Genomic DNA, 15,634 nt, shown 5'->3' with positions numbered 1-15,634 from the left:
CCCAACTCTCATTCCGGCTCGGCAGACGGGGTCTCTCCCGAAGCCAACCCCGAGGCCTGCTCACCTGCGGGGATGCCCGCCTCCAACAGGCTGGGGCTGTGCAGCAAGAAGCTGGCTGTGGCCACGGGGGCGTAAGAGAGCACAGGCTCTGCCACGGTCACCTCGGGGTTGGCGCTGATGGGGCTCGGCTGGATCACGCTGACAGGTGCCACCAAAGCAGAGGACACCAGGGGCTGGCCAGGGTCCTGGTAGTCGGACAGGTCGATCCTCTTGCCGAGGCTGGGCCGCGGGGGCTCGCAGGTGGTGAGGTGGTGGTACGTGGCCAACAGGCTCTCCCCGAGGCACTTCCAGCTGCAGGAAGAGGGTCACCGCCCGGGTCAGCACACAACACGGGGTGCCCGGAGCTCAGGGCCGCCATCTCCATGAGGGCGGGGTGGTCTCAGTTTACTGATAGCTGAGGTGGAGCAGCTGGGGCTGGAGCAGAGCCCACACCCACTCCACTGCCTGCAGGAGAAGCCCTGAGGCATCTCAGCCCCAGGCCCGGTTTTCTGGGGGAGGAATACTGACAGGGATATGGTCCAAAGGGGCTGATCAGCTCTTGGGCCGGGGCTTGCTGGATGCAAACCGAGACTGTCATGTGTTTTGTTGTGTGTAAGTTGTGTTGTGTGCCCTGTTGTGGTGAGGTGTAGCATGTGTTATGTTGTATGCTGTCTGTTGTTTTGTGTTTCACTTGTAGTCATGTGTTGTGTTGTATGTCATGCTGTGTTATGGTATGACACAGTGTAGCATGACGTACTCACCCTTCCAACCTTGAACAGCTTCCCAGGCCCTCAGACTAAAAACCAAAGCCTCCGCCTGTCCCCTCAGTGGCGCCCAGCCTCATCGCACCGCCGCAACCCCGCCCCCGCCTCACGCCTGCCCCCTGCACTCTCGCCTCTCCTCACTAGCTTGCTTTCAGTTCTGCAAACAAAACCACCCCCCCCATACCACAGGGCCTTTGCACAGGCTTCCCTCTGCCCGGAAACAACACCCCACTCACACCCCCCCAGCTCCTCTGCCTGCTCCATGCCCACTCCTCCGCCAGACTCCAGCTCTGGCCCTAAGCCTTCCCCAACCCCTGGAGCAGTGCAGACCCCATTATGAGCTCTCGGTGCTGTGCTTCTCTCCTCTAGGGGCCTGTCAGCTTTGCACGCATGCCCCTCCTTCTGGTGACTGAGTACCCCTGGGACTGCCTCCAGTTTCCTGGGAAACTCAAATGTGCGGGAATGAACAAGTAGGAACAGTAACGTGAGTCGGAACCAGCCCCCCCCTGCGTGCTGGCTCTGCACGACCCCCAAGCACTCAATTCAATTATCATGATGACCCTACAAGAGAGGGATGCTCTCCCTCTTTTCCAGGAAGTTGCACATAATGACCTGGCGAGGGCACCAGGGCTGGACCCCGGTCTGTCCCATCCGGTGGGGAGCTGCGGGCCACCAAGTGACTTGCCTCCACATATGAGACACTCTCAACTTATAGGCACGAGGGTCAATGTCAGGATGTTAGGAACAGACCTCACCGAAGGGCTAAATGACCCCAACTCCAGGGACCACCCTTCCCGGGGCTACACTGAGGCCCACCTTCCAGGGTGCCGAGCAGCCCTAGGAGGGGAGCATGGACTAGAGATCGGGAAGCCAGGACCTGGGATCAGCTCCCCCCTCACCATTAGCCTCCCTGAGTCCTGGTGTCCCCCGTCCAGGGCTTGGCTAACGCTGGTTTCCTTCTCCCCTTAGGGTGGGCAGATGAGAGGGGCGTACAGGAACATGGCAGGTGGCGGGTCAAGGACAGCAACAGAGAGGGACTTCGACCGGGGAAGGCCCGGCCTGCTTCCTGCAGTCACCCGCCCATGTGCGCCCAGCTCCTGCCACGGCAGCAGCCCGGGCGGGCTCAGCCCCCTCCCAAGCAGGGCCCAGTGGCCACCCGGCAACCCAGACCCAGACGACCTACGTGAAGAAGGGGATGGGCTGCACCAGCTTCAGGTCCGGCTCCTTCTCGTGCACGGTCAGCGCCTGCCGCCTCCTCCGAAGCCCCAGGGCCTCATCCATGATGGCCTGTGACTCGGCCACGCTCACCGACACCTCGTGGATGGACATGTCACTGAGAATGCGTGAGACACAGAGGAGTGACCGTGTCACACTAGAGCCAAGATGGAAATCTTACACAGAGGGATGCAGTTAACATCCTTTAATCTGTATTAATTCTTCCTACAAATAAAATAACCACTTGAGTCTGGGCTGAAAAGGGCAGTAATTAGCATTCTTAATACCCACGTTACACTGGAAATGATTAATGCCCTTTGATCTGCTTACAATTCATCACCTTCATCGGTATTAACAGGATCATAGTAATGGCAAAAAAGCCACAGAAAAATTAAATGCTGCTCTCAATTTGCTGAAAACCTTTTAAGGATTTAACTCTCCCATCCTACCCATCCCAAAAAAGGTCATCAGACCAGCCAAGCTCACCAAAGCCTATGGAAATCAACAGAAAGGGTGGGAGTTTGAGGCCCCGGATGCCTCCCACAGGCACACCTGTGGTGGCCTGGCGAGACCTGCCCCCACTGCCCTGTGCCCTCCTCCCCACAGGGCTCCCCCGTGGAGCCACATGCTTATGGACTCATCATCCGTCCTACATGCTCATCAACCACCTCTCCAAAGAAGGTCAGCTCCGTCAGGACAGATGTGAATAAGAGGCACAGTCTTACGAGGGATAAACACCAAAATAACCACTAACTCCCAACCGGTGAGCTCCCAGGGCCAAGGAAATACCAGAGGGCACAGGAGTTGGTTCCACTGGAGGATGGGCAAGGAGGCAGCCCAAACTTAGAAAGCTGCCAAGAGGGGATGTGGGGCTTGGAATACGAAGGGGCACAGAGACACAATAGGGAGAGGTGGGGATTCCAGGTGAGGGCGCTGTGGGAGCCAGGGTGCGGGACTGGACAGGACATAGCAGGGCCCTGGGACAGCTCTCCTCTTGCGGGAGGGAGAAGCAGGAGAACTGGGGGGTCAGACTGCAAAGGGCCTCCCGGGCGATGCTGCTGAGCATGAGCCTCATCCCGGAGGCAGGCACGGTGGCCCGATCAGAGGCAGGCCGGGCAACACAGGAGGCACAGCCATGGAAAGGGGTAGGGTGGGCAGCGAGGAGTGAGGTGAACAAGGCTGAGCACCCAGAGGAGAGCCGCAGGGTAGCGGGGAAGGAGGGCAGAGGACAGGCGGAGGCACCGCCCATATGAGGCGCGTAGGGAAACAATAAACCAAGCAGATCAGAGCCGTTTGCCAAGCGAGGGGCCTCAACAGCCCCCAGCCGCTGGGGAGGAGGTGGCGGGCTGCAGACTCACCATTTCAGGAACATCCGGAGGGAGTCCTGGCGGAGACACGGTTGCTCCTCGAAGATCTTCTCCTTGAGAACCAGCCCCTTGCTGTAGCGGCAGTCCTTCTCCAAAGCTTTGCAAATGAAGTACAGACAAGCTGGCCAGGAAAGAAACAGGCATGACCTCCAAGCTGTACTCTGACTCTCCGGCCTTGCCAGTGACGCCAGGGAAGCAGTCCCTGCTCTGGAGGCCAAGAAACACCAGGTAAATGACGACAAGATACCACTTTAATCCATCCAATCGGGAACGATTTTTGAAAATAATAATACCAAGGTCGAGGGACAAAGGCCCACACTGCCAGGGAGGATGGCTGAACAACCTTTCTGGGGAAACATGGGCATCAAACACCGACCCTCAGCCCAGCAAGCCCACCTTGAGGAAACCCTTCGGGAACCAGCTGTCGGCAAACTGGAGTACGGCCGCCAGCTCCTCGCTGCCTGGGCACCGGCCAGCCCTGTGCCCCACCCAGCTCCAGGCACTCCCATCAGGAATAACCAGAGAAGGATGGAGCGGGGGAGGAGGAAGGAAGGCTGGAGCAGAAGCAGAGATGCCACGTGGAAGTCAGGGAGAAGGGCAGTGGGAGAGTGGTGCCCACGCCACAAGCAGGAGGGGGTCTGGGCTGCCCTGCCAGCCGCCCACTGAACTAGGGACAGGGGGCCCAGAGGTTCCCGCCTAACCGGAAGGAGGAGGAAGACATGGTTTCCTCTGGGAAGGTGGTGGGAGCAGAGAGAAAACGAGGGGGGCACCAAGCCTCTGGATGGGCTGGTCAGCAGCACGAGAGCTGACCGCGCCCGCAGCAGAGGGAGGCCTGCCTACTCCTCTCAAGCGCCCATGTACCGGCTGCTCATACTCTGGGGCTTCCATGTGGTTCTGCGGCTCTCACAGACACATGCACCGCTCTGTCCCCCAAACCCATCTTCCCACTAATACTTCAGCTTATCAAGTGTGGCTTCTCCAGGAGAGAGAACTGAGCCTGGTGCCAGAGAGAAGGTGGGACGCTGAGGCTGGGGCCTCCAGGGGGCGCCCAAGCTCCAGGAAGAGCCTGGGGAGAGACCCAGAGTCACTGAAGATGAAAGCACTGGAGTCAAAACGGGCGCGGACATCCACGGAAGGACACGCCTGAGAACATTTGCGTGGAGGGACACAAGGGCCCAAGTCCAGAAATGACCCCACGTGCAAGCACGCGATGGTCAGAGGGTGCAGAGGAGGGCAGACAGCAGAGGCCCCACAGCAAAGGGGCTGGGGGAAGGCACCCGCCCCCGCCCGGGCCCACCTGGAGGAGGCGACAGAGGGCTGAGCTGGCTCTGGGGACACAGGGAGAAGTCAGGGTCACCTCGGGCAGGGACAACTGGGAAGGGGCCACAGCAGCCTGCCCATGGGGCACACCGACCCCGCCGCCAGCCCTGTGCTGCGCACGGTTCACCTGACTATACAGAGCTACGGGCGCAGTCCCATGGGTGGCGGGCAGGGCCCAGCTTCCCAGACTCCACTACCCCATCCTGCTCCACCTGCTCGATGCGCTCTTAGAAAGAGAAGGAAAAGCCTCCAAGAGTCAGCCTTCCAGCTGTAACCTTCAACGTGAGGGCAAGTGCTGGCAGCAGGTCTGTCCTGAATGAGCAGGCCGCGCCAGGACCACCTGTGCCCGAGGCCAGCTGCCCTGCGCCCGGCCCTGCCTGGGGCCCTCCCACAGAGCTGCCTGGAGGAGCTGGCCCAAGAGGCCCAGAACCCCAACAGCGCCTGCCTCGGGACAGCCCGTGAGGGGCCGAGCAGAGGGCCAGGCGGAGTCAGAGAGTGAAGCAACTGGAAGGCAGACAGGGCTCCGTCTAGCACAGATCTTTCCAGCAGCCCTGCTGCTCTGTGGAAGGACCAGCTGCTACAAGGAGGGAGTGAGCTCCCGGCACTGGGAGTCAGGCTGCAGCCGCTAGGCCGTCTGTCAGCAACTTATAAGAACAGGCACAGGACGGGACACCGCAGAGACGAAATGAGAGACTGAAGGGAAAACTGCTCAGAAGACATGCTTCCTACTACAATGCATGGGGTAAGTCTCAACTGAGAAAGAAAGACAAGCAGAGTGAAGCAGGGAAGCAAAGGCATCTCCATTTCCCCTGAAGGCGGGGCAGAAAGCCCTTCGGTGTTAACTCTGGTTCCGAGCTCATCCAGGCGTCCTGTTAACTCTGGCTCCGAGCTCATCCAGGCCTCCCGCCCTCCTCGGTCCCAGTGCACGAGCACGTGGCAGAAAGCAGCGACACCCCACTCACTGGTGTAATCGCTGAGGGTGTACAGGACAGTGATGAGGTTGTCCAAGCAGGGCCAGTGGTCAGGATTGCACCGCAGCCCTTCCTCAAAAGCGTGGCGAGCCAGGGGGACCCGGATGAGCCTCAGGGCCACGTGTCCGATTTTATACCAGAGGTTGACGTCCGTGGAGTCCAGCATGACCGCCTGGTAGCAGCACAGCAGAGGCACATTCAGTCAGCTCCCCAGAGCAGGTATCCGTGGTGGCAGGAGGGCACAGCACCAGCCCAGCCACCCAGACTGCCCAAGGAATGACAGGGAAGTCATGTGGACCAATTTATCTAACTCAGAACATGTTCTTAATACATTTTGTCACTCTGAACACCTGTACTCCTTACATATTTGATATGTAAAAGAAGTGCAAGAAGTAGAATTAAAAGAAAATACAGAAACCTTCTGGGATTCTAGAAACAGCATGGGTGCGAGACAGACGTGGGTTCACATCCATACTCCCACACTGCCCAGCAGTGTGACCGCCAGCCTCCTCATCCCTAAAATGAGGATAAAGACGCCCTCCTTGCCAGACGGCATGAGGGCGAGCACGTGCATGGTGCTGGCACCTCAGAGGTGTCCACACAGGTAAGCCGGCCTGACAGAAATAATGGCAGTACAATTCTGAGTAGGTACTGGGTGCCAGGGGTCAGGCTCTGTGTTCAGCACCCTCTTTATATCACTCCAACTCTATGATGTAGACCTGGAGGCCCAGAGAAATGAAGCAATCACCCATGGTCATGTGTGCCCTGCGTGGCAGAGGAAGAACACACATGCAGCCCTCTCTGAACTTGCTACTGTCACCCACTGCCTGGGGCCTCGGGCACTACAGCTGACACAGCACCACACACTCTTCAACCAACCAGACCACAACCCCACCCTCCCCCAAGAACTCCCAAAGCCCCGGCTGAGGGGAGCACCTCCAGGTAGAACTCCATGGCTGTCTCCAGGTCCTCCCTCTGGGCGGCCAGCTGGGCCAGGTTCTTAAACGTGGAGTACTTCAGCATCAGCCCAGGGTGTTTCAACCCCTCCTTCTCATCACCAGATGAAACCGCCTGAGAACAAAGCAAACAGAGGAGCAAAGGGACACCCAGGCCCTGAAGCCTCAGCCGGCAGTCAGCAGGACACCTGGCTTCAGGGCTGGCTTCTGCCACAGGCCCTTGGGCCAGTCCAGTGCCACCCTCCACTGGAAAATTAAAGCGTGGCCCCAGATGTCCTTTAAGGACCCCCCCAGTTCCAAGCACACAGAGGAGAAAGGTCAGACCACAAAGAGGCGGTTTGCGGGCCATCTGGGCACCAAAAGACACAGAGGGAACCCTCCTGGCACTATCGCCACGCCTGAGGGCCCAAGCCTAGATGGTGACATTTACAGCATCGGTAAGCCAGCCAGCGGCTCCCGCATGCCACTCCCAGCTCTGATGCTTCACTAGCTGCATGGCTTTGAGCCAACAACACCTCTCGCTAAGCCTCCATCTCCACACTGTGAACTGGGGACAATGCACCCGCACTTGGCAGAGTGGCTGTGAAGACCAAGTAGGAAGAGCAGCTGGCATTTACGGAGCTCTTACTCTGCACCTAGAACCGTTCTGCATGCTTCTCTGGACTCACCCAACCCTCAGAGCAAGCCAGCGAGGTGGACGCTCCGCAGGCGGGGAAGCTGGGGGCAGAGGGCCTCTGGGGCCTCACCTCTCGCAGCAGGCGCGCCTCCAGGAGCTCGTGGTAGGCCTTGGCGGACTCCTCAAACCGGTCGTGCTTCTGCAGATCCAGGGCCTTGTGGTACAAGGCAAAAGCCTCTGCTTCCTGCAAACCAAGACAGGAGACATTTTCACACAGCACAAAGGTTTGTCTTTTTAAGCCAACAATGTGTGAGAGGGGGCTGCCATCAAGGCCATGTTACTCGTCAGCTGCACGCTCTGTGCTGGAAACGGTCCTAACGTTCCAAGCTCGCAGGAGCTCATCACTGGGAGAAGAGCCCCTCAGCAGCCCCCCAAGGAGACACAAGCAGCACGGGCTCACCTGAGTCTAAGCAACAGCAGAAGGCAGGCTGAGGGCACAGAGCAGAGCAATGCCAAGGTTCTGTGAGCCTCGCTGACGCTTTCTGGGAGAGTGGCCCCACCAGCCGTAATAACCCAGGGACTCCGAGAGAGCAGGGAAGGCTTCCACTGCTTTCTATGTGCCGCTCTGCCTCAGCCTGCTCACTGCCGGGAGGGGCAGAGGGGGCACTGGGCAGGCTGAGCCCCACTGACACCCCTCAGGGCCGGGGACCACTGACTAGCAGCGTCTGTGAGGGCTCCACACTGTCCTGGCTTCTCCCGAGAAGGGGGAGGTGTATGCTTATTCCAGGGAAAACAAAGACCAGAGCAAACCCTTGTTATATTCGCATAGAAGGTGGGGGGAGAGCCGGCGAGAGTAAGGTAGGCCGGCTGGAATGGAAGTGGTGCCAGGCCTTGTGGCAGAGAGGAAAGACCAAGAATCCGCGCTCCCCACAGACCACCAGTGAGACCTGGGCTAGGCAGCACCCTCAGGGGCCTCCCCCTGGAAAGTGACGTGCTGCCATCCCCCGGGTGTGCCAGCTTCTGAGGCCCACACAACCAGCTGAGTGAAGAGCCAGCCCCGGCTGCAGAAGGGCCCACGCACACTCAGAATAAACAGTGTGACCATCCTCAGCATGACCCTCTCTAAGTGAAGCAGGTCAAACAGGAGATGGAGAGCCGGCCATCTCTGTAAACAGGGTTTTCCTCTAAAATCCCATTCAGGAGACATCGGGATGCATCTGAAACATGGCACCACCCACAGAAATGAGAATCAAGGTCCAGCTGCAGAGAAGCCCATTGACCACACACCTGTGCCTCCTTTGTCTGGGTCTTGTGACTTTTAAAGCTTCCTTCATGATCATCCTCAACCGTGGAGCTGGCATTTAAGGCTGCGATTCGAATCTAGAAGCAGAGGTTTGATGAAGAGTTGCTTTTAGATGAGACGTGTCTCGTCTCTTCAATAACCCACAATACGCACAACACTCTGTAACACACTCGGCCTCAAACAGCTACGGCCTCCCCAGATGCGGAGGAAAAGGAGGACTGGGACATTCTGAGGAAACCACACCAACCTGTTCAGGGAGCGTGTCAACTACAAAAGGAACAGGCTGGGGACACCCGAGCAATGGCCCGACACAACAGAAGACCCAGGCATCGGAAAAACAGATTCCAATGACACGGGATAACTGTGTGCCTCTCTAGCCATGCTGATGCGGCCCTGCAAACCACCCAACAGGAGAGCGGGCACCCACACCCTCGAGGGTGCCAAGAGCCCTCTGCGGAGGAACGCTGCCCCATTCAGACAGCCGTCAGGGCCCATCCAAGAACACGCCCCTTGCCCCGGAGCACCGCAGAGCAGGTGAGCATCAGCACATACCACAGTCAAGCACATACCATAGTGAGAGGCTTCGGCACACCGCCCAGCACCGCCCAGCACTGCCCAGCACCGGCAGGGCAGTGGCAGCCCACGCGGCTCCTATGGAGGAAGCAGAACAGGCTGAGGGAGGGCCCGGGAAGCACCAGGCCACCAGGAACCCATGTCCAAACCCACAGGCCTCCCGGCTCTGGGCACACAGGCTAGTGGGCCTCGGGATGGCTCTCCAGTCTATCACCCGGGGAGCCCCTGGTCCTTGGGACGTAATGCCCACCTTTGCCAGACCAGGGGCCAGGGACAGAGGGGAGTTAGGCCGACATCTGCCCCCAGGACTCACTGCTCAGCAGAGGTAACAGATCAATAAACAATTAGTTTTTCAAAAGTTGAATGAAATAAAGAGAAACACAGGCAACAGGCGGAGAACAAGTCATTCGAAGGGATGGAGGAAGGTGAAGGAGGAAGCTCTGTGTTAAACCCCAGGAAGGGACAGCAGTGGGGTGGAGGGCGGGGAGGCAGAGGCAGGGGGCCTGGAGGGTGGGAGGGAAATATAAAAGGAAAAAAATTAGAGGTAGGCAGACCAGTGTGAAATCTGCTAAAAAAACGACAGGATTGGTGAGGACGTGGAGAAATCAGAACCTCATCCACTGCAGATGGGAACGAAAAATGGTGAAACCCGTCTGGCAATTGCTCAGAATGTCAAACACAGAAATTCCACCCTCAAGAGAAATGAAAACATGTCCACATCAAAACTTGTTCATGAATGTTCACAGCAGCATTACTCATGACAGATTAAAGGTGGAAACAACCCAAATGTCCGTCAACTGACAAATGGATAAAGAAAATGTGGTATGTCCATACAATGGATTATTATTCAGTGATAAAACAAATTAAAGCACTGGTACTTGCTACAACGTGGATGAACCTTGAAAACACGCTAAATGAAGGAAGCCAGTCACGAAGGCCACATATTGTCTGATTCCATTTATACAAAATGTCTAGAATAGGCAAATCTACAGAACCAGAAAGTAGTCTAGGGGAGAGGGGCACATGGGGAGTGACTACTACCACGTACAGGGCTTCTTTCTGGGGTGATGAAAATGTTCTGAAACTGACGGTGGTGATGGTTGCACAACTCTATGGATATACTTACACTCACTGAATTGTATACCCTACACAGGTGAGCTGTATGGTCTGTGAACTATGTGCTGCTATTAAACAAAGAGATGCCAGGAGCCTGGCTGGGGCAGTGGCACTGCGGACAGAGGGGGGACACATTCCAGGAGGCAAACTCACAGAACAGGGCCCCTGGGAGACTGGAGGGAGCAGCAGGGGAGCCGGGTAACAGCGGGGGTTCTGGCCTGTGGGGTGGGGAGGAAGAGGCAGCACCACCAAACAAGCCAGTCAGGACAGAGGAGGGAGCCAGGAAAAGTCCCACCTGAGAGGCTGGCAGAAGGCCCTGAAGGGCCCAGCAGGCAGTGGAAATGAGCCTTGGCAGAGACTGAACACGTGCTCCACATGTATAAAATAAAATGACCACTGCTACTGCCAACAGAGCTCACAGCTAAGACCTTCACAATGGGCTCTGAGTTCTCCAAGGGTTCCTACAAGGAAGAAAGAAAGTACAGTCTTCTTTGCAGACGAGGAAGACTCAAACCCCACGAGGCTGATAGCTATTTTATCTCCTGGGTTCCACATTTAGAAAAAAGAATTCTGCTGATTAACTCTGGAAACTGCTGCTTGACTGTAAACTATGCTACAATGGGCACTGTGACCACCATACAATCTGGAAAAAAAAAAGACGATAAAAGTAGAAACTATAGCACTAAAACCCTGTACCTAGGGAAAACACACACACATTCCCAAGGGGCAGTGCCCCTGTGAAGAGCGAAGGGAGAGAATGAAGTCCCCGTCAACTCTGGGTGGTGTCTTTCAGTCGACCTTTCAGAGGCCAAACCAGCTTCCCCAAGGACTCACTCTTCTCTGGGAGTGGATTTCCACACGTGCCTTTGATTGTGGACAGATCAGGCTTCACAGCAACTGATTCAGCTGCCAGATTCTGGACTAAGGAAGGAAGGCCCTCCCTCCGCCCCTGCTCCCTACAGGGATTCCCTAGTGGTGCAGTGGTTAAGAATCCGCCTGCCAATGCAGGGGACATGGGTTCAAGCTGTGGTCCGGGAAGATCCCACATGCCGCGGAGCAACTAAGCCCATGCACCACAACTACTGAGCCTGTGCTCTAGAGCCTGTGAGCCACAGCTACAGAGTCCATGTGCCACAACTACTGAAGCCCACGCACCTAGAGCCCGTGCTCTGCAACAACAGAAGCCACCTTAACGAGAGGCCTACCCACCACAACAAAGTCCCAACGCAGCCAAAAATAAATAAATAAATGTATAAAAATAAATAAAGTGTTAAAAAAAATATACAAATAACAAATGCTGAAGAGGGTGTAGAGGAAAGGGAACCCTCCTACATTGTTGGTGGGAATGTAAACTGGTGCAGCCACTATGAAGAACAGTATGGAGTTTCCTTAAAAAACTAAAAATAGAGCTACCAAACGAGCCTGCAATCCCACTCCCGGGCATATACCCGGAGAAAACCATAATTTGAAAAGATACATGTACCCCAGTGTTCACTGAAGCACTATTTACAATAGCCAAGACACAGAAGCAACCTAAATGTCCATCAACAGATGAATGGATAAATAAAATGTGGTATGTTTATACAATGGAATATTACTCAGCCATGAAAGAAAGAATGAGGGACTTCCCTGGTGGTCCAGTGGTAAAGAATCTGCCTTCCAATGCAGGGGACGCGGGCTCAATCCCTGGTAGGGGAGCCAAGAACCCATATGCCGCGGGGCAACTAAGCCCGCGGGAGACAACTATTGAGCTCGCACGCCTCAACAAGGGAGGCCGCGTGCCGCAAACTACAGAGCCCATGCACTCTGGAGCCCGCCCACCACAACTAGAGAGAAGCCCACGCGCCGCAACCAAGAGTCCGCGCCCTATAACAAAAGATCCCACGTACCGCAACTAAGACCAGACGCAGACAAAAAAATAAGGAAACTAAATGTTAAATAAATATAAAAAAAAAATGAAATAATGCCATTTGCAGCAACACGGATGGACCTAGAGGTTATTATACTAAGTAAGACAGAGAAAGACAAATATCATATGATATTGCTTATATGTGTAATCTAAAAAAAAAAAAGATACAAATGAACTTATATACCACAAAGAAATAGACCCACAGACATAGAAAACAAACTTATGGTTACCAAAGCGGGGGGGATAAATTGAGAGTTTGGAATTAACACACTACTATATATAAAATAGATGACCAACAGGGACCTACTGTATTGCACAGGGAACTGTACTCAATATTTTGTAATAACCTATAAGGGAAATTAATCTGAAAAACAATAGATATATATGTATGTATAACCAAATCACTGTGCTGTACACCCGAAACTAACACATTGTAAATCAACTATACTTCAATAAAAACACACACACACAAAGTAGTTTAAAATAAAAACTTTACAAAGAAATAACCATTTGAGATTATATATTTATCATCTGTAAGCAATGTGAGAATGAGGACCATAGCCATATTATTCACCACAAACCCTAGAAACCACAAAAAGGAGTTTAAAAAAAGCTACTGTATAAGGATGAGAAGGGAAGTATCTGGTACTCATTTCTCAGTCTCCCAGCAGAACAGTTGCATTTTCTCAGAACAGCACATTCAGGAGTTAAACCTCACAAGTTTTCAAACTCTTTATAGTTTTCATGTTCTTCAGAACACATAACAACAGCACACTTTGAGCACCTCGTACCCTGATCCAGTGGTAAGTAGTGACGTTTCCTAGCAGGCTCTGGCCTGGGAGTCGGGAAGAATAGGTCTTAAGCTCAGTTGGGGCACTACCCGGCTGTGTGACTGACATGGCATAAGATAACCCCTCTGGGCCTCAGTTTCCTCTACTGCATGAGTCTTTGGACTAAATCAGGCATCTGCAAGCTCACTAGCCTACTGTTTCCATACAGCCCAAGAGCAAAGAATGATTTTTACATTTTTAAATGGTTGAAAAACTTCGTGACACGTGAAAATTACATAAAACTTACTTAAAATTCAAATTTCAGTGTCCCTAAATAAAATTTTATTGAAACACCACCACTCTCTTACACACTGTCTTTGGCTGCGACCACAGTACTCAGTACAGTACAGCACCAGAATACTTATACTATTATAAGTATACTCATACTTACTATAGCCACAAGACATAATACTATTATAAAAATCATTATATCTACAACCAAAGTTTGCCGACCCCTGAACGAGACCAATCCGAGGATACTCCAGTTCTAAGAACGATTATGAATCACCCAGAAGGAAGCCCAGCCGCATGGAATCCGCATACACAGCATGACCTGTAGTAACCCAGGCCCCCAAGGGTGGAGGGCCCCCAGAGCCCCTTGTGCAGACACCTGCCAGCATCAGGAAGCTCTATCCGGCCTAGGTCCGCCTCCTCGGGGCGGTGGGGCAGGCAAGGCTTGCAGTTTGGAGCCAATGGCCCGCGGGGGAGCCGGGGACTCGGGACAAGCGGCTGCACGTCCTCTCGGCCTCAGTTTCCACACGTGAGGGGCGCTCACCGCGCAGCGCCGCCGTGAAGGTGAAGTAGAAGGACGCGAGGCGGTGATCAGCGCGGGGCCCGGCACCGCAGCCACAGACCGGACGGCGGCTCCCGCTGCGGCCACTGTGATCCCTGCCCGCACGCGGAGCCCCTCTCAGCCCCCCGGGACGAGCAGGAGCCGACGAGAGGCCCGCGCGGCAGCGGGGCCCAGCCGGGCCACTCCGGGTCCCGGCTTCGGTTTCCCCACGAGGAATCCCAGCGTCCGCCCGGCCGGACCCCGCGACCGCCGCCCCTCAAACCCCCGCCCCCGGCAGAGCAGAGCCGCGCCCCCACCCGGGGCCGCCCCAAACCCGCTGCCAGCGAACTCACCAGGCGTCTCCACGGCAACCGCCTGTCCGCCAGACCCCCGCGCCTGCCGGCTGCGCGCCTCACAACAAGGCGCGCTCCCATTGGCTCCGGAGCCGGCTCCACCAGCCAGTCGGCAAGCGCTCACGCGCCGCCCCGCGGAGCTGGCGCTCGAGGACCCTGCAGGTGGCGGCGCAGCCCTGCACTTCGGCCTGAGTGCGGCTGGGGGCTCCGCGCCCGCTGCTGCCCGAATCCCGCCCGCTCCCTCCCCACCGCTTGTCGTACCAGGGAAGCACCGAGCTCGGGCCTGGCCCGCAGCAGCTGCCAAGTGACGGCCGCACTACTGTTACAACCAGCGACAGGTGTTCTGAAGGCCGTGGAAACCTGGGACACTTGGAGGGAACCGGGGCCGGAAGAGCATTCGCACATTACCTGGACCTCACCTCGTTCCGAAAAGGATTTGAAGCCTAAAAGTCACAGATACAAGCAACTACTGAAGCAAAAGAAAAAGGGGGAGGGGGAGCGGGGGATGAACGTACCGGGGAGGACGTGACAGAACAGAGCCGGAAGGAGGGCCCAGCGTTGACGGGTTTCTGACAAGGGCCTGGGACACAGGGGTAAGGCTCTTGGGAGCTAAGCGTTTTAGGGAAGGGCTTCACACTGGTTGACATTCATAGCGGCTTGAGTCCAGCAAGAATGACTTAAAGAACGAATGTTATGGCTTTTTCTTTGACTTTATTTATAGACAGTAAAACCATGGTGAAGAACTCAGACGGTTCAGTACAGTAAAGCTTTAATGATATGCTAGTAGATAAAAAAATAATTGAGTCGCCAACCTTGATTTTTGAGAGGAGTATAAGGCGCAGGGTTGGGTTAAACAGGGCATAAACAGATGGTTTCAAACTTTCGTGGATGACTTGCAACCTTGTATGCAGTTTCCACCGAGTTGTATCTTGAAAGATGCTCTGGAGTGAAAGTTGAAAAAAGATGGGAAGGGTGGTGCAAGCAGCAGGGAGCTAGCTGTGTGGCAAGGTTTTGAATTGAGAAACACTGCTGGCCATGCAGGAGCCTCATGCAGCATGGTGTTATCAGGGGGTAAAACTCAGGGCCACAATGGGGAGAGGTAATGCCCGCGTGGGGGGAGGGGCCAGTCCTCACAGCAAACAGATGACATCACTCACAATAGTGGGGATGAGAGATTGAAGCTGGGGAGACCAGATCTTACCTTATGGTCCTGGCAAGGGTTAGGCATGAATCCCTCCTTAGGCACTTCAACCATTCATTTGCATTCAACCCACAAACATTCCCTGAGCCCCTTTGGGAAGCAAGATATCCATGTTGGCAGAAGGAATGAGAGCAGAAACAGCTGGGACAGTGAGCCAGGGAGAGGAACTCCAAGCTATAGCTTTTAAAAAGTCCTCAGCGGGGCTTCCCTGGTGGCGCAGTGGTTGAGAGTCCACCTGCCGATGCAGGGGACACGGGTTCGTGCCCCGGTCCGGGAGGATCCCACATGCCGCGGAGCAGCTGTGTGCAGTGGCCGCTGAGCCTGCGTGT

The 15,634-nt window shown here is 55.3% G+C and overlaps 1 protein-coding gene across 1 annotated transcript in view; it reads right to left on the bottom strand.

Annotated features, from left to right (window-relative positions):
- Window positions 1-10,067, bottom strand: part of CABIN1 (calcineurin binding protein 1) — a 94,262-nt gene extending 84,195 nt beyond the window's left edge. The window contains exons 1-9 of the mRNA XM_007451057.1: window positions 10,057-10,067; window positions 9,121-9,202; window positions 8,536-8,628; window positions 7,379-7,492; window positions 6,613-6,747; window positions 5,668-5,848; window positions 3,377-3,506; window positions 1,987-2,136; window positions 65-351 (exon numbers count right to left, since the gene is read on the bottom strand). Of these exons, the coding sequence (XP_007451119.1) occupies window positions 65-351; window positions 1,987-2,136; window positions 3,377-3,506; window positions 5,668-5,848; window positions 6,613-6,747; window positions 7,379-7,492; window positions 8,536-8,628; window positions 9,121-9,202; window positions 10,057-10,067 (1,183 nt within the window). The remainder of the gene's footprint in view (window positions 1-64; window positions 352-1,986; window positions 2,137-3,376; window positions 3,507-5,667; window positions 5,849-6,612; window positions 6,748-7,378; window positions 7,493-8,535; window positions 8,629-9,120; window positions 9,203-10,056) is intronic.
- Between the last annotated feature and the right edge of the window lie 5,567 nt (window positions 10,068-15,634).

This window comes from Lipotes vexillifer, unplaced genomic scaffold (genome assembly GCF_000442215.2).
Source record: "Lipotes vexillifer unplaced genomic scaffold, Lipotes_vexillifer_v1.1 scaffold1783, whole genome shotgun sequence".
NCBI classification, from domain to species: Eukaryota; Metazoa; Chordata; class Mammalia; order Artiodactyla; family Lipotidae; genus Lipotes; species Lipotes vexillifer.
This window is presented reverse-complemented; position numbering and strand designations above follow the sequence as displayed.